Here is a 17,167-nt window from a genome sequence, read left to right on the forward strand (position 1 = left end):
TAAACTTTCTTCCAATTTTTAATCTGAAACTGAAATGTGTAACTTTCTAAAATAAAATCAGTTTTTAGCTTAATGGTTTCTCAATTTGTTGTCATATGTTTTCCCATCCATTGATTTTTATATCCTAAAATTCACTATGCTTTAAGAATTTTCTTTTGAATTTTAAAATCTTGAAACCAGATAAAACTTATTTACTCTAATGTGTGAGCTAGGGATTTAACCCTAATTGTATGTGTGTGTGGCACTGGTCGAACTAACATAACGTTTGGAGTACTTCCCACCAATCCCAAAGGTCATTTGGTGAAGTGTTAAATACCCTTTGTCCTAGGTCGGTTCTCTGGGTCCTCTTGATCCTTTCGAATTTTTTCTTTATAGTAAAAATGTCAGAAAGATGCCCGCCTCACAGTTCAGTACAGCCATCTCCGGGAGAATGTGTGAGATACTCTTTTTTTTCCCTCTTCATTTGTATGCATTTTGATCTACGTTCAGTTTTCGTGTATTGCGTCTTAAATTTTGTCCCCCTCTCTTCTTTTTCATTCCCGTTTTAAAAACTGCTTGTCTGGACCATTGGGTTAAAATTTTCATCGGTGTTTTTGAATCTCTCCCTCGCTTAGCGGCTGCGAGGAGGCCCCCCCATCTGCAGGCTGGGGCGGTGGATGACAGGCGAGCTAGGGTGGGGGTGATGTGGGGCGGGGGCGTGGAGGGGGAGGGGCGGGGTGAAGTCGGTGGAGGAGAGGTGACGGTGATGTGGGGAGGGGTGGAGTGGTGTGTGAGCAGGGGGATGTGAGGAGAGGATTGGGGGATGTGTGTTCGTGGGGGTGACGTGGGAGTGGGGAGTAAGGCGGGGCAGGCATCGCGCGGGCCCCGCCCCACTGTGGGCGGAGCCTCCCGAGGGCCCGCCGCGCGCGGCGCCGGGCTCTGTGCGCAGGCGCGCGTCGGTCCTCAGCGGAGCGTCCTGGTGGTCTCAGGCCTATCCCGGCGCGGTCGCGCGTGAGGCGGGCGATGGGCCCTGGAGGTCGGCGACCTGGTCCGCGCCGGCGGCCCGAGGCGGCGGAGAAAGGCGCGGGGCGGGGCCCAGAGGCACCGCAGCCTGGGCCGGGTCCACACTGAATGCGGGGAGCCCTGGGGGTCCCGAGCGAACGCGCAGGAAAGGCCGCGTGTGGGGAAGAGGCCGCGCTTGCTGCGGGGTCTCCATCCTCGTAACCGCCGAGGAGGCCGGAAGGCGGCCCGCAGGAAGGAGCGACAGGCACCCTGGGGCCCCGCGGACCGGGCAGGTAGGACGAGACGCGGTGCTGCCCTTCCTGCGCGCGCCGGCCCGAAGCCGGGCGCTGCCCGTTCGTGGCGCTGGCGTGGCGCGCGCTCCCAAGGCCCCGAATACGTGACTGAAACGCGTGTGCTTGGCTTTCCCGCAGCGGTGTGAATCCCGGGTTTCCTCGGTTCCCTTAGACTTGTGGCCGATTCTGCACAGTCGGGCCGCGTGGACCCACCCCCCTGCCGGTCTCGCGCCGCGTGTGCGCTGTCCAGGGGCCCGAGGGCGCTGCAGCCGAGGCCAGCCTGCCTTTGTCCTCAGCCCCCTGCTTTGCGTTCGCAGAAGTGCGGCTTGAGATGTCTGCTAGCTGTGTGTTCTTAGCGAGGCAGATCTGAGGATCCTGTTGAAGGTTCTGGCTAAAATGAATGTATCCCCTAGGCGCTGCTGGAACAAAGCATCGCTACTAAGGCCAGGAGGAGGGGGACTCCAGGAATAGGAATGTCACTGGGAAGAACTACCCCCTCCAGCCTCTGACTGAGACCCAGCAGAGCTTCTGGAAAGAAGCAGAAGAAAGCCAGTAAAGGAGCGTATCACCCAGAGGGAACAAGGCTTGAGTGATTTCACCGCATTCAGCTGTGAGTTACTGCGGGAAAGAAAAGGGAGCTGGGGCTGAATGGTGGCAAGGGACGGACTGCGTGGGAAGTGTCACCAGATTGTCGGGATGCTGGAGGGGTTCCACAGCTGGGAAGCTTTCATCTTTAACCTCCACTCTCAAGTGGCGTCCTCTCTTCCCTTCATTCTCCACTAATTATTACCAGAGGCTGGACAGCTTGCTCACCATGTCCATCACCATGTGTGGCATCTGGAGTTGTGCTTTTCTGTCGTTCTTGATCTTATAGAGACAAGAGTAGTCGTTCTGGGAGGGTTTGCCAGAGTTATGTATTTTTGTCTCATTTGACAGAAGGGAAGAAGAATCTGGAAGGGGAGGTGACTTGCCAAGGACCAGTAAGAGTCCTTGGGAGTCCTGGCTTGGTGCTGTCCACACGATCACACAGAAACAAGTTTCCTCTTAAAAGATCCTTTTGAGAAACAGTAAATTAGAAAAAACAGTTAAAAAAAAAACCCGTGTTTAAGGCACCTACCCCTTTTTTCAAAGCTTTATGAGGATTCTTGGACTCAAGGGGTTAAAGTCTTGATAGTAAAACAGAGACACAAGATAATCTTTGGGGGGTTTCTTCTTGCTGCATCAGTTTTAATGAAGACATTGTATTTCATGTTTTTGAGATGCTGCCATTTGCTTAATAATTATTTTAAAAGTTTCTATGTTACTGAGAGGGAGACAAATAGTTGAAGCGTTGGGGAAGATTGCAAATGTGAATCACAAAGGGGTAGATGTAACCTTCCTCTTTCTCCAGGATTAAAGGTGATCCGGCTGGTGTGTGGGTGGTTTTAGAAGGAGAGTCCAGGAGCTCCCGGTATCCTGGGCTTCTTTCCTGCGCTTCTAGGTATGCCTTCCCAGGTTTTGACACTCTTCCAAGAACAGCAGAAAATGAGCAAATCCCAGGTGAGTTATTTCTTTACTCCCTATTTCATTTTCTAGTGGATTTCATGGCTTTGAAGTGTGTTCATATATTAAGAAGGAAAAGTGGAAATAGATAAAAAGCTACTTGTGGGTAAATGAAGAGTGAGTGGGTGGCATCTGACTAGCCGGCAGAGGTGGCGTCGTCTGTGTCAGTCATTTCGTCCTGCAGTCATCAAAGGCGAGTGGCACACCTGTCTTTCATCTTCCTTATCGATGAAGGATTTTCATCATCTTTTCCTGGGACAGAAAGACTTCCTGGCACTGGGGCCTGGGAAGGATGTCTTTGAAGGCCTCCAGATAGGAGAGAATCTTGTAGTCACCTTCCTGTAGCCTGTAATTACTCTTCACTGGAAGGGGAGGGCAGAGCTCAGTGAGGTTTAGGAGGGGACCAAAGCATTGTGGACTCCGTGGAAAACTTTCTGAGCATCCACTTCGATCTAGGGACTTGGACTGTCTGGAGGAATGAAAGAAAAAGACTGCATGTCCTTAAAATCACTCCAGAAACTGTACAAGTTGGATGGCAGGTAGTTCAGACTCAAAGTCTTTGGCAAAAGTTTATTTCTTATCCATTCACATTTTTTTTTAATTGTGGTAAAATTTATATAACAAATTTGCCATTTTAATCATTTTTAAGTGTGCAGTTCAGTGGCATCAATTACACTCAGAATGTTGTACAACCATCATCACTGTTTCCAGAACGTTTTTGTCACCCCAGACAAACACTCTAACACGTAACCAACAACTCCCTCTCTCTCCCCAGCCCCTGGTCACCTTTGATCTACTTTCTGTCTCTCTGAATTTCCCTATTCTAGATATTTTATGTAAGTGGAATCAGACACTCTTTGCCCTTTTGTATCTGACTCTTTTCACTTAATGTAATGCTTTCAAGGTCCATCCACGTTGTGGCGTGTATCAGAGCATTATTCCTTTTAATGGCTGAGTAATATTCCATTGTAAAAGCATACCTCATTTTACAGTGCTTCACAGACATTGGGGTTTTTAGAAACTGGAGGTTTGTGATCCCTTGTGTTGTCAGATGTTGGTTAGCATTTTTTAGTGATAAAACATTTTTAAATTAAGGTGTGTGCCTTGTTATTTTAGACATAGTCCTGTTGTACATGTGACAGACTGCAGTATAACATAAATAATTTCTGCATGCACTGGGAAACCAAAACACTTGTGTGACTCACCTTACTGAAATACTTGCTTTATTTTGGTGGTCTGGAGCTGAACCTGCAGTATCTCCCAGCTGATTATCCACCACTTGTTAATGGATGCTTGGAATTATTTCCACCTTTTGGCTTTTCACCAATAGTGCTACTCTGAGCATTCAGGTACAGGTATCTGTGTCTCCATCCATTCCTATGTTTGCAGTCCCCCTTCTTCCCCACCACCTGCCTCACTCTGTCCTGATAAAGCTCAGGGGCTACGTCCTTGCCGTAGAACCCAGTGGCCGTGTTCCAGACCTTCGCTTATTAGCATATTCTGCCTCCTGTGGCAGTTAACCTCTTCCACCTTCTGGAAAGCCTTCTCTGGTGTTCTGTGACGTCATTTTTCTGGCTTTATTGGGCTCCATTCTGGTTTGTTTGTCTCCCTCGTGGCATCTTCCTCCTCTTCTGCCGAGTCTCTCGGCTAATCCTCAGCTCCTTGTCCCTCAGCCCCCTTGGCTCTGCTGGAGCTTCCTGAGGCTCCCTGCCCTCCGTGGTGGTGACACTTTGTAGCCTGGGCTCTTCCCTCATGTCTCACCCTTCTCCATGCACATGGCCAGAGGCACCTCGTTTTCAACTGTTTAAAAATTTAAATGATCACTTCCAGCTTCCCCTGTTTCTCATCGGATGACAGAGCACACCAGGTGGTGAGTGACGCCACCTCTGTGGGGTTCATCCCCTCCCCGCATCCTGTGTGGCATCTGGGCTTTACTCCCTCTAAGGTGTCCTGATGTCTTAAACCCGTCTTTTCTGCTTAATCCGTCTCCCCATGTCAGAGCTCCGTCTTCTCTCCCTGCGCTGTTGGAGTAGTTTTCTGCTGCCTTCTCCCTGCAGTTGCCTGTCCTGAGTTAATTATACCTGAAATGCTGCTCCAGTGATGCCGCCTCAGCCTGGAAACCACCGAGGGCTTCCAGCCCTCCAGAGGGCAACGCTGAGCCCCTCGTGGTGAAGTTAAGGCTGTTGAGAACAAAGCACTTCATTTCTGCTTGTTTTATTAAAATATTTTTAAAAATTATTTACATTTCACTCAACATGGGTTTATTAGGCATTTGTTCAGCGTCTGAGGGGCTGAACTGTGTGCCACAGACTCTGCTCAAAACAGTGGAGAGGCCTGGTCTTCGAGGACGATGTTGAAAAGGAGTGGGCAGAGGGGACATCCTTGCCTTGTTCCTCGTGCTAGTGGGGAGCGGCTGGTTTCTCACCAGTAAGTATGATGTTAGCTGTAGGTTTTTGTAGATACTTTTTATCAAGCTGAGGGAGTTCGTCTTTATTCCTAAGCTTACTGAGAGTTTTTATCATTTGTCAAATGCTTTTTATGCGTCTATTGATATGATCACGTGCCCTTTCTTTAGCCTGCTGAAGTGATAGATTACATTAATTGATTCTTGAATGTTGAACCAGCTTTGAATCTGAAAGAAATCCCACTTGGTTGTGGGGTATAATTCTTTTTACACATTGTTGGATTTGATCTGCTAATATTTTGTTGAGGATTTTTGCATCTGTGTTCATGAGAGACATTGGTCTGTGGTTTTCTTATCTTGTAATGTCTTTGTCTTGTTTGGTATTAGGGTAATGGTGAGCTCATAGGAGGAGACAGAAACAGTCTCCTGCATTTCTATCTTCTGAAAGAGATTGTAGAGAATTAGTGTAATTTCTTCCTTAATGTTTGGTAGAATTTATCAGTGAACCCATCTAAGATTGCTTCTTTCTGTTTTGGATGATTATTAATTATTGACTCAATTTTAAAATCTAGATTTATTTAGATTGTGTATTTGTTCTTGTGCGAGTTTGGCAGATGTGTCTTTGAACAAACTGGTCCACTTCATCTGGGTTATCAGACTTGTGGGCAGAGAGTTATTCATTATATTCTTTTATTCTTTTAATGTCAATGGGATCTGTAGCTACATCCCCACCTTCATTTCTGTTATTAGTAATCTGTGTTCTCTCTCTTTTTTTTCTTAGTCTAGCTAGACATTTATCAATTTTATTGATCTTTTCAAAGAATCAGCTCTTATTTCATTGATTTTCTCAGAATAAACATGTTAAGTACTATTTCCCACATCTCTCTCTTTCATGTCACCCAATACCGAACTCTCTGGCTTGAGCAGAAACGTGCTGGCCAGGAGTCCGTGTCATTCAAGGACGTGACTGTAACCTTCACCCGGGACGAGTGGCTGCAACTGACGGGCACGCAGAGGACCCTGTACCGGGATGTGATGCTGGAGAACTACAGCCACCTGGTGTCCGTGGGTGAGCGGCCTTCCTGGTAGCGCCCCCCAGCTGGCGTTTCCTCTCTCAGCCTCCAAAGCTCAGGAGCCCTTGGTGGAGTTTCATGACATTTGTGTACAGCTCATGGGTCAAATAGGATTGCTTCCACTGGGCATGGAAAGAATGTTTTCGTTCTCACCTCCCTACAGAAAGGTTCACATGGGCACCTTTATCACGTGACCCCTGAACCTACACCTTCCTTGCCCTTCAGGGGCCTGATGTCCAAGCAGCTTGTCAGAAGTCTTATCCCATGTCTCACGCACAGGGTGCTGCATCACCAAACCAGAGGTGATCTTCAAGCTGGAGCAAGGGGAAGAGCCGTGGCCACGAGAGGGAGAGCTGCCTGGCTGGAGGGACCCAGGTGAGTTAGGTGGTATCAGGGAGAAAAAGAAGCCAGTGGAAATCAGGTCCCAGGTTGGTTGCTTCAGAAGTTGAGACCTTTGGTCTGTGTCTCAGAACCCTGTTTAGGGGCCTCGGAGCTTTGGGAGTAAGTGAGCAGTGAGCCAGCCTCAGGTCGCCTGACCCACACGTCCATCCGCTGCTCTCAGCACCAGCGCTCCCCTTTCCTGCCTGCCTTTTAGGGGTTGGCCATTCTCGAGCCCAGCGCTGAAGCCTGCCTGCCCCATCGCAGACCTTTGTTCTTGCTTCCTCCTCCTCCAGTACTCATTTTCCCTCCATTTCCCGGGCTGCTTCCTTTTCACTGCCCCCCAGGCGTGCGTGCCTGCGTGTCTTCTGCAGGTACTCCTAGTCCGCGCTCCGAGTCGGGGACTTGCTGGTGAACACACTCTGTCCCTGAGCTCCTAGAGCCCCTGGCTGGCGCGGGGTGGGGTAGACATACATAAAGAAACCCACGTGTCCGGTGGTGGCAAGAGTGGCGGGAAGAAGTGAAGCCGGCTGGCGGGAGCTAGAGAGCAGGGCGCGCTCTTTTACAAGGTGGTGAGAGAATGCCTTTCTGATGGAGTCGGTAAGGAAGTGAGTCCTGCGGATTCCAGGGGCTCCAGGCAGAGGAGCAGCCAGAAGGGACAGCCACAGGGCCGAGCTCCTGCCGCATGAGTTTGGCGGAAGTGCCCTGAGAAAGACAGGGAGGCCAGTGTGGTGGCAGGAGCACCTGAGACAGATGCTGGCAGGAGGTGACATCAGAGGTCGCCAGGGGCCAGATGATGTCTTACAGGACTTGGGAAGGGCTTTGATTTTATTTTGGGTGAGATGGGTAGCTATTAATGGATTTCTGCAAAAGAATATGTTTTAAAAGAATTTCTTTCATACTATGGAGAGAAAATTGGGGCTGGGGCAAGGGTGGTGAACACAAGTGAAAACAGAGACAGTGTGACATGCTGGCCCCTGAAATACCCACAGCCACCACTGATAAGGCGAATCTGAATTGACTGCTCAGCCTGACAGTCTTGGTAGCATCTTGGAGGAGAGTAAACAAAGGCCGGTTATTTATGAGATTTGAGGGTATGCCTTAAGGTATACTTTTTTAATGCAGTGCTTGATAACCACTGGGTAAGAATCAAAATTTAATAGTTTAGGACTTGTGGACACAGCAAGGATTGAATAGTCCTAGAGAACGACCAGTTCACTATCTATTGGAAAGGTGAGAAGTTGTTTAGAAGAGTTTTGAGGAAGTTTCCGAAATGAAGAGTGAAATCATTTGCAACTTTTATCTTCCTGGGCATGAGCTTCCTGGAGGAGTAACATCTGCTGATGAAGACAGAACAGTGGTTGTGGTGATGCAGAGTAAGCTGGGCATTGACAGTCTCACCTCTCGATGGTGAGGCAGTGTCTGCAGTGGCTCAGTGTGACATGATGGTGGTAGAGGTGACAACACGGTGCAGCTTCGTATTGTGAGAGTGGGCTGTGCTGCTGGGCTGGAGAGAAGCAGGGAGGCAAGGGGGGCCTTAGTGACGGGACGGCAGGTGTTTACTGAGATGGGGGGATGGTTCAGGGCAAGTTTTTAAGCAGTTACTTTGAGAAGTGTCAGTGATTTGAGGTGATTATTAATGATTCCAGTTTAGATATTGACGAGGCACTTTGATGTATAGATCTGGAGTTGGAGAACAGGCAGGAGTGCAGGTTAATTCAGAAGTCAGGTTGGAAGGTGGTGTGCGGTCATGACAGAGCCTTGCGGGGTGGATGTGGACAGACAGGAAAAGAGGCGGAAGCCGAGGGCCTCACCACACAGAGAAGTCACATGCTTAAGAGAAGGAAACCGAGAGAGTATACCTGGAGGCCAAGAAAGGCACTCTTCAAGAAGGAAAGAACAAATTTCTGATTTGAAAATGGAAATATGAAGTCAGCATTTCCCCTTTTTCTTCTTGTACACCATCTAAAGCCACCAGGAGATGAGAAACCAGTTGCAGTCTCTTATTTTCTACAAATCTGAGAAATAGCTAAACTCGAAACCAGGGTGTGAAGTGGAGAAACCGTTGAAAGCAGTGAAAACTCAAGCTGTGTACCTGCGCCTGGAACCTTAAGGGGCTCTCCAGGAAGGAGGCGGAGGTGACTGACCCTTGGTAAAGCACCAGAGGGGGCTGCAGAGCACCGTGGCAGGAACTTCTCTGCCACCTGCTTCGGTTCTGAGAAGCGGAGGCGCGGGACTCAGGGTGGAATCACACACACATGGCCTTAGCTGCAGTTTGGGGGTAAAAGAGACTGCACGTGAAAACACCCAGAGGTTTTCTGGGAGAAATGAGAGATAATCAGATCCAATGTTAAGTCCTTGGTCCTAAGCAGCCAGTGAAGGATGCATGGAAGTTTTCATAAGAAAAAAGACAAAGAGAAAAAAGAAAAGGCCAAAAAAATTAGTTAAGTCAAGAACACTCACCTGAAACATATTGTCATAGAGAAATATTGTGACCAAGCATTTCACTATGAATAATTTATAACTTAGTGAAGCAACTGCGTTTACTATGCAGAAGCACAGGACTGTGTGTCAGCACCGAGGAGAGAGATGGGGAGACCACAGGGCATTATCTGAAGGCTTCCCGTTCTCTGGAACGAACCGGAAGGAAAACCATCCCAACAATGAGATGTATGAATTTGGAAGGAGCACAGGAGCTGAAAACAGTGAAGCACCTGGAAGAGAAGCACAGGGAGTGATGAGAAGGAGCTGGAGACCAGGGCAAAAGTAAGTGGCACGTGTGGCCGACTGAAAAGGGAGATTGAGCGCACACACAATTCAGCCCCAGGGTACAAAGCCGAGAATAATTGAATAGAACAAGTATTTAAAGATGTATTTCAAGTAAAACGTGCTGGTCTGAAAGAAGACTGGAGTCTACATGAAAAGGGCAGAGTAACTACGGGGAAACTCACTCAGAATTGTCACCAGCAGGATACAGCCTGGGGACGTTAATAGATTTTTGAAGAAAAAAGATTCTTTTTGGTCTGCCAAAGCAAAGAATTAAGTCATTTTTAAAAACTTTGTTGAGGAATAATTGACAGATACAATTGTATATATTTAAAGGGTACAATGTGATGATTTGACGTACACATACATTGTAGAATGATTATCAAGATTAAGGTAATTAACACATCCATCACCTTACATAGTAACGTAGGTAACTTGTGTGTGTGGTGAGAATGATTTAAGATCTACTCTCAGCTTTCGGGGTATAATACCATGCTGTGCACTAGATCCTCAGAACTTGAATTAAGTCATTTTTAAGAGGGAAGTAAAAATTAAGCTGATCTCAGACATCCATGGTAGCATTCAGTGCTTTTAAAAGCAGTGGAGAAGGAATTACAAAATCCTTAAGGACTAAAAGTAAATCCCAAGAATTTATATGTAGACAATATTTTACTCAGTTAAAGTAACAACAAGAAATTAAGTTTGAATATACCAGAATGCATGAATTCTTCTTAAAGAATCTACTAGAAAATGAACTGGAACCAAGAAATGGTAAAATGTAATACAGTAAAAGATAGTTTTTGAGTACTGACTTAAATATTAAGTCTAAAACTAAAGTGGGAATTGAACAGAATAGGATTAAAAACCAAAGGATGTCACATTTTAGGATTATTAGATATAAAATTTAAAATTTGTGTGGAGGAGCAAAGTCCCCAAATAACCAAAGCATTTCAGAAGGCTAGGAAAAACTAGGCTGGTGAGCTTGCCCGCTCAAATCCAGTGCTAGTCATATGGCTGTCGTGTGATTCTGGTGTAAAAATACATGGAACAGAAGTAAGATCTCAGAACCAGCTCCATACTGGTGGAGGTCAGTTATGTGAGAGGACAGGCAAAGGGGAGATTATTCAGTAAGTGCTGTTGAGAAAATTATCCATATGGGGGGAAATATTTATGTCATGGAAATATTTATGTCATTGATCTTTATACAAAAATCAGTTTAAAATATATAAGATCTCAGGAAGAAAATATAGTGGGATGTGTTTGTAACTATATAAAAATAGGGGACTTGATGTTTGATATTATGTATTATCATATATTTACAGTCCTTAGGAAAGGGTTTCCCAAATAGCATACGAATACTGTTTATAGAAGAAAAACAGATTAATTATGCTAAGAACACTCACTCATTACAAAACACCATAAAAATTCAAAAGACGTGGCACAGAGTGAGAGAAATTACTTGTAACACATATAACCAGCAAAGGCTTAATATCTAAAATACATTCGTGGCTTTTCTCAAACAGAAGCTGAAATAAGGCATTGTACATTATCCATTTTACTTAATTTCTGCTTCCTCACACTAGAATGTCAACTTCATGAGAACAGTTTTTTTTTTCTTTCATGTCTGTGTTTCTACTGTTTAGGAGACTGCCAGCCACAATGTAGCATTCAGTAAAAGTTTGTTGAATGATGAACTCCTACAATTCATAAGAAAAAGTCACCCAACAGAGAAATGGATAAAAGACATACATGAAAAGGAGACACAAATGGGAAACAAGCGCAGGTGATAAATGGGAGTATCTACAACTTCACTGGTAATCAGAGAAATAAAAAGTATGACAGTGAAATAGCATTTTGGATCCTCAAACTTGGCAAAACTTAAGACATTTTACAACAGCAGGCAGTTCTGATCACACAGTCACTCTTTGTCTGGGAGGAGTCTGTGTCAAGAGCTGGGTCTTACAGTGTCCCTTCCCTGTAATCCTCCCCGGTACCTCATCTGCTCCTAAGAGTTAAACTTTTCACTTCACCCAGTAATTGAAAAATTCCCACCTCCTCTCTCAGCCTCATCCACTCTCTGCTCTCCATTTTACCTGAGGTTTTCCAGTCCTTTCACTGTCAGTGTGGCAGAAACTAACCCTAAAATCATTTCTTCCAAATTGTAGATCTTCTCACATTCCTTGTTTCGCCTTACTTAGGTTCTGACACTTTTCTTCTCCTGTATCTGACAACCATGAAGAACACCTGCAGTACTGATCTCTGCATAGTTCCTCTTATGTTTTATTTTCCTTTGAAAACTGTCCTCTGTAGCTTTTATTCGTACCTTCCAGTGACCTCACTCAAAACCAGAGCCTTATTCTCTGATGCCTTATTTCATTCCTCATTGTAAGTATATGTGTTTAAACCTTGTTAGCCTTATGTGAGCCTCGGGTTCCCCCCTATTACTTAAGCACCTCTTCTTAAAACAAGCATATCAGTCCATGTTCATCTCTCCTTTTGGTTGCTGTTGCTCAGAAACTCGTAAGTTCCATTTGATCCCACCTCATGAACTGCTCATACATCCCATGCACCTCTTCCCAAGGTTTGCCTGTCCAGAGCCTTAAGAAAGGGCTTCGGACTGTGCCTGCCACGCAGTTCATGCTCGTGGAGCTTATTTTACACATCTTTAACGTTTGAGCTAAAGTTCTCGCCTTTGTTTTGAAGTGCTGCTTAATTGCTCTAGCCGACATTGATCTGTTCCCTCTTAGAGTTCCTGTTTCACTTAGCAGCTAAGCCACAAGGAACTCAGAGGATTCTTTTTAGTATTATTTTTAATGGAGGTTCTGGGGATTGAACCCAGGAGGTCGTGCATGCTAAGCGCACGCTGTACCCCTGAGCTCCCCTGGAACTCAGACTTCATCATGTATTGTGACACCTGACAGCATCTCGTTATCATCTGAGGCTTTTGCCCCACCCTTTTTTTTAACTCTTCCTTAATTTGACATGTAGTATATAATAGATCAGCTCATCTATTAATACTGATAGACACGTTTATTCAGAAAGCATTTCCTAAGTACAAAGGCCTACATCACTTACCTGTAGATTCCGATTCATAGGGTAGATAGGTTGACTTGGGGCCATGAATGTCTGTACTCTCTGTTTTGAATAAAAATGACCAGGTAACTCTGATGCATAATGCTTTTTGAGGGTCACCAACTATACATCTACCCAGAGGGATCAGAGGTGACAGGAGAGACATTAAAACCTGCTGAGAGCATGTGTTGTGGTTGCTAGAGGTAAACAGGATTGTGTGATATAGTTTGAAGTTCAGTGTTATCAAGTGCTATTTGGATTAAGTTAGTCCTTTCCATGGTGTGTTAATGAAAAGTGTAAGTAGTGACTATTTCCGTGTTGGAGAAAATGGAGTTTAAGAGGCATGATTTGAATAATGTATGTGAGGCAGGGGGAGAGAGAAAAGATGAGAGAGGAGGGAGGTACATTTCCTGGAGGACATCTGAGTTCCTAGTAGAACCACAGCTGAAAAGCAGACTGCCAAGTGGACGGATCTGTCAGACTTGTGGCTTGTGATTGGGAATAAAGATTTTAAAAAGTGTTTGTTGTGTATTTTTGAAGGATATCTTGAATAACTAATAAAAAACCTTATTTTGTCCACTGGCATGTAGGCAGTGGGCTGTGCCTGTGTATGTACAGATGCCCTGTGTTTCCCACACCTAAGCCTTCCTCTGCTATTTCTCCTGAAGGTCCGTGTATAATAATATCCCTCACTGTGCTTCCCATTCATGGTTTTTGTTGGACAAAAACCCAATTATCTGAGAGTTTCTGTATCATCCTTTCTCCTCAGTTCACTGTTCCTTGTGTTTAGTTTCTTCTTTTCATTTTAATTATGAATGTCTTATTTTTAAAACAGCAAATACATGTGTGTTCATTGTAGTCTTACTCTCCCTTTTCTATTTTTCTTTTTTCTGGCATAAGGAGAAATACATGCTTGGTATTTTATCCTAGAAGCTTGGGACTGAAAAATGAACTGACATAATAAATTATATTTACATAGGAAATGTGTTAACATTTTAAAAATACATTTAATTTTTCTTATTTATGACCTTACAGACAGAAGCCAGGAAAACCAAGATAAACATTTGTGGCGAGTTTCACTCATTGACAAAAATACACAGACTAAGAAGAGAGATAATGTTTTCAGAAAAACACCCTGTCAGTATGACTTATGTGGAATGAGTTTGAATAATGTTTTGGAATCAATTATTAGTGATAAAAATCCTTCAAGTAAGAACTCTGATGAAATTAATACATGTGGGAAGTTGCTCCTTGGTAATAATCGAGAAACTACTCATACTGGAAAGAAATCTGATGAACATAACCAAGATGGGAAATCCCAAGGTCATAATGAGGACCCTGTTGAGCAACAGAAAAGTCACCTTTTGGGACCACCTTCTGAAGGTAATGATGGTGGAGCAGCCATCCTTAGTGAGGCACCCATCACGACAGCTCGGAGGGCCCAAGCAGAAGAGAAATCCCGGGATTATAAGGAGCAGGGGGCAAACAGCAGTGACAGGTCAACCCTCGAAGTCCAGCAAGAATCTCACACAGGGAAGGCTCACTCTGCAGTGAACGGGTGCGAGAAGCCAACCCTCGATGAACATCAGGAAGTTAATGTGGAGGAGAAAACCCGTGAATGGAATGAAACTGAGAATAATCTCAGGAAGAAGTCCCATCTCATTCAACCTCATAAAACTCAAACAGGAGAGAGAACATTTGGATGTAGTCATTGCAAGAAATCTTTTTATCAAGAGTCCCACCTCATTCAACATCAGAAGACACACACGAGAGAGGAACTGTGTGAAAGTAATAAAAGTGGAAGAGCCTTTCAGAAATCAGAACCCACTGCCCCTCAAAGAACTCACACAGGAGAGGAGCCCAGTGAATGCCGTGAAGCCCCTGGGTGGTCAGCCATTGCTGACCAGCAGAGAACACAGCCGGGAAAGAAGCTTTATGTATGCAGTGAGTGCAAGAAGTCTTTTCGTCACAGCTCAGCCCTGAAAGTCCATCAGAGAATTCACACAGGAGAGAAGCCCTATCAGTGTAAGGATTGCGGGAAGTCCTTCTACGCAAAGTCAAACTTCAACCATCATCAGAGGACTCACACGGGGGAGAAGCCATATGAATGTAAGGATTGTGGGAAATCCTTCTGTGTGAAATCAAACCTCACTAAACATCAGAAAACGCACACAGGGGAGAAACCTTTCAAATGCAATGAGTGTGGGAAAACATTCTTACAGAAATCACAGTTTGCCGATCATCAGAGAACACACACAGGGGAGAAACCCTACAAATGTAATGAATGTGGAAAATCCTTCTACTATAAGTCAGCCTTACACGTACATCAGGGGAAGCATACAGAAGAGAAACCCTATAAATGTACAGAGTGTGGGAAATCCTTCTGCTATAAGTCAGCCCTGATTATACATCAAGTATCTCACACAGGGAAGAAACCCTATGACTGTAATGAATGTGGAAAAACCTTCTGCGTGAAGTCAAATCTCACTAAACATCAGAAAATCCACACAGGTTTGAAACCCTATGAGTGTAATGAGTGTGGCAAATCTTTCTCCATGAATTCGATCCTCACTGTACATCAGAGAACTCACACGGGGGAGAAACCCTATGGATGCAATGAATGTGAGAAATCCTTCTACAAAAAGTCAGCCCTCACTAAACATCAGAAAACTCACACAGGGGAGAAACCACATGAATGCAACGAATGTGGGAAAGCCTTCCATATGAAATCAACCCTCATTATACACCAGAGAACCCACACTGGAGAGAAACCCTTTAAATGTAATGAATGTGAAAAGGCATTCTACGTGAAGTCGCTTCTTAACATTCACCAGAGGAACCACACAGGAAAGAAACCCCACGTCTGCAAAGAATGCGGGAAAGCCTTTTCCATGAAGTCAAACCTCGCTGACCATCAGAGAACACATTCGGAGGAGAAACCCTATGAGTGTAATGAATGTCAGAAGACCTTTCGCCACAAGTCAACCTTAACTGTACACCAGAGAACTCACACAGGGGAGAAACCCTACAAATGCAGTGACTGTGGGAAAGCCTTCTCTATGAAGTCAGCCCTCAGTCAGCACCACAGAATACACACCGGGGAGAAACCTTACGAATGCAAAGAATGTGGGAAAACTTTCTTCCAGAAGTCACACCTCACTAAACACCAGCGAACACACACAGGGGAGAAGCCTTACGAGTGTAAGGAATGTGGGAAAACCTTCTTCCAGAAGTCACACCTCATTGAACATCAGAGAACCCACACTGGGGAGAAGCCCCATGAGTGTAATAAATGTGGAAAGTCTTTCTGTTACAAGTCAGCGCTAACTATACATCAGAGGACTCACATAGAAGAGAAACCCTACAAGTGCGACGAATGTGAGAAATCTTTCTGTATGAAATCGCACCTCACTGTACATCAGAGGACTCACACAGGGAAGCACCCTTTTGAATGTAATGAATGTGGGAAGACTTTTTATGTGAAGTCAAACCTCGTTAATCATCAGAGAACTCACACAGGGGAGAAGCCCTATGAATGTAGGAGATGTGGGAAGTCCTTCTGCATGAAGTCGACCCTCACGGTCCACCAGCGCACACACACGGGGGAGAAGCCCTACGAGTGTGACGCGTGTGGGAAGTCCTTCTGCAAGAAGTCGACTCTCACAAAACATCAGGCGATTCACACACGAGAGATACCGTAAGAGGCAGAGAAATGTGGGAAGTCCTCCTCTGTGAAGTCATGTTTTGTCCCACCTTCGAGAACTCACGGGAGGAGCCTTATGAATGTAATAACATGGAGACTCTCTTCTGTGTGGATTCAGTCTTTCATTGGCAGCAGGAGGCACATGGGTGGGGTTGGAGGGTGTTCCATGAATGAAGTGAATACTGGGGACTGCTGTGTCATGCCTTACTAAATGTCAGACTGCGTCAGGAGAGAGGGCTCCGGGGACACTTTTAGTATCCACCTCCGAAACAACTGTATGCTTCAGAGAAGCCATGGGAAAAACACAAAGAAAGCAACAAAAGTATTAAAGTGTTTACAAAGTCGCAACTGACTGAGTATCAGGTAATTGATAGTGGACTGAAAGTATATAAACGTTTTATTTACAAAAGCTTTCAAGAAAAAAACTTACTATATAAGAAAAGAATTAGTACTGAGGGGAAATCTATCAATTTAGGAAATACAGATTCATTTTTTTCCCTCCAGAAATAATGTAATACTGGAAGTGATCCCAGGGTACCGACTTTTGAAAATGTGAAATAAGATGTATCTGATGCCACTGATGCTCACTGGCGGCATGTGGACACAGGCCGTAGCAGCAGACTGCCTGCCTTAGGCGCTTGACGTGCACCTGAGGTAAGAAGGCTTCGGTCCATCGGTAAGCGAGGTGCCGAGGTGGAGTGTGTTTGATTTCCACGGCGGATGTCAAGATAGTTGTTGGCAGGAAATGCCTCCCCATAGCTTAGTAACTATCATGAGGGTTCTCTCACTGAATGCCACCAGGGTTTCTTTGTACTTTGACAGTGCAGTATACGTTATAAGTGACATATTTGACAAATCGGAAGCACTGTGCCAAAACATACTGTTTGGTTTTTTTTAGTAAAAGTAGATTTATTTAGAGAGATGGACATGGGAGAGGGGGGTGGCTGGTTAAAGT

General features: G+C 45.1%; 1 protein-coding gene across 1 annotated transcript; it reads left to right on the forward strand.

Moving 5' to 3' along the window:
• The first annotated feature begins 964 nt into the window (after positions 1-964).
• Positions 965-16,556, forward strand: LOC116280028 (uncharacterized). Its single transcript, XM_072943346.1, has 6 exons — positions 965-1,274; positions 1,688-1,884; positions 2,665-2,813; positions 6,148-6,289; positions 6,573-6,668; positions 13,545-16,556. The coding sequence occupies exons 3-6, from the start codon at positions 2,757-2,759 to the stop codon at positions 16,208-16,210; spliced, it is 2,961 nt and encodes a 986-aa protein (XP_072799447.1). The 5' UTR covers positions 965-1,274; positions 1,688-1,884; positions 2,665-2,756; the 3' UTR covers positions 16,211-16,556.
• The last annotated feature ends 611 nt before the right edge of the window (positions 16,557-17,167 follow it).

Source organism: Vicugna pacos, chromosome 18 (assembly GCF_048564905.1).
Source record: "Vicugna pacos chromosome 18, VicPac4, whole genome shotgun sequence".
Lineage (NCBI taxonomy): Eukaryota > Metazoa > Chordata > Mammalia > Artiodactyla > Camelidae > Vicugna > Vicugna pacos.

Bases quoted from the DNA above. Each gene is read 5' to 3' on its own strand.
- LOC116280028 (XM_072943346.1), top strand. From the start codon at position 2,757: ATGCCTTCCCAGGTTTTGACACTCTTCCAAGAACAGCAGAAAATGAGC. The intron at 2,814-6,147 runs GTGAGTTATTTC...TGGCTTGAGCAG, and splicing joins AGAAAATGAGCAAATCCCAG to AAACGTGCTGGCCAGGAGTC. The intron at 6,290-6,572 runs GTGAGCGGCCTT...TCTCACGCACAG, and splicing joins CAGCCACCTGGTGTCCGTGG to GGTGCTGCATCACCAAACCA.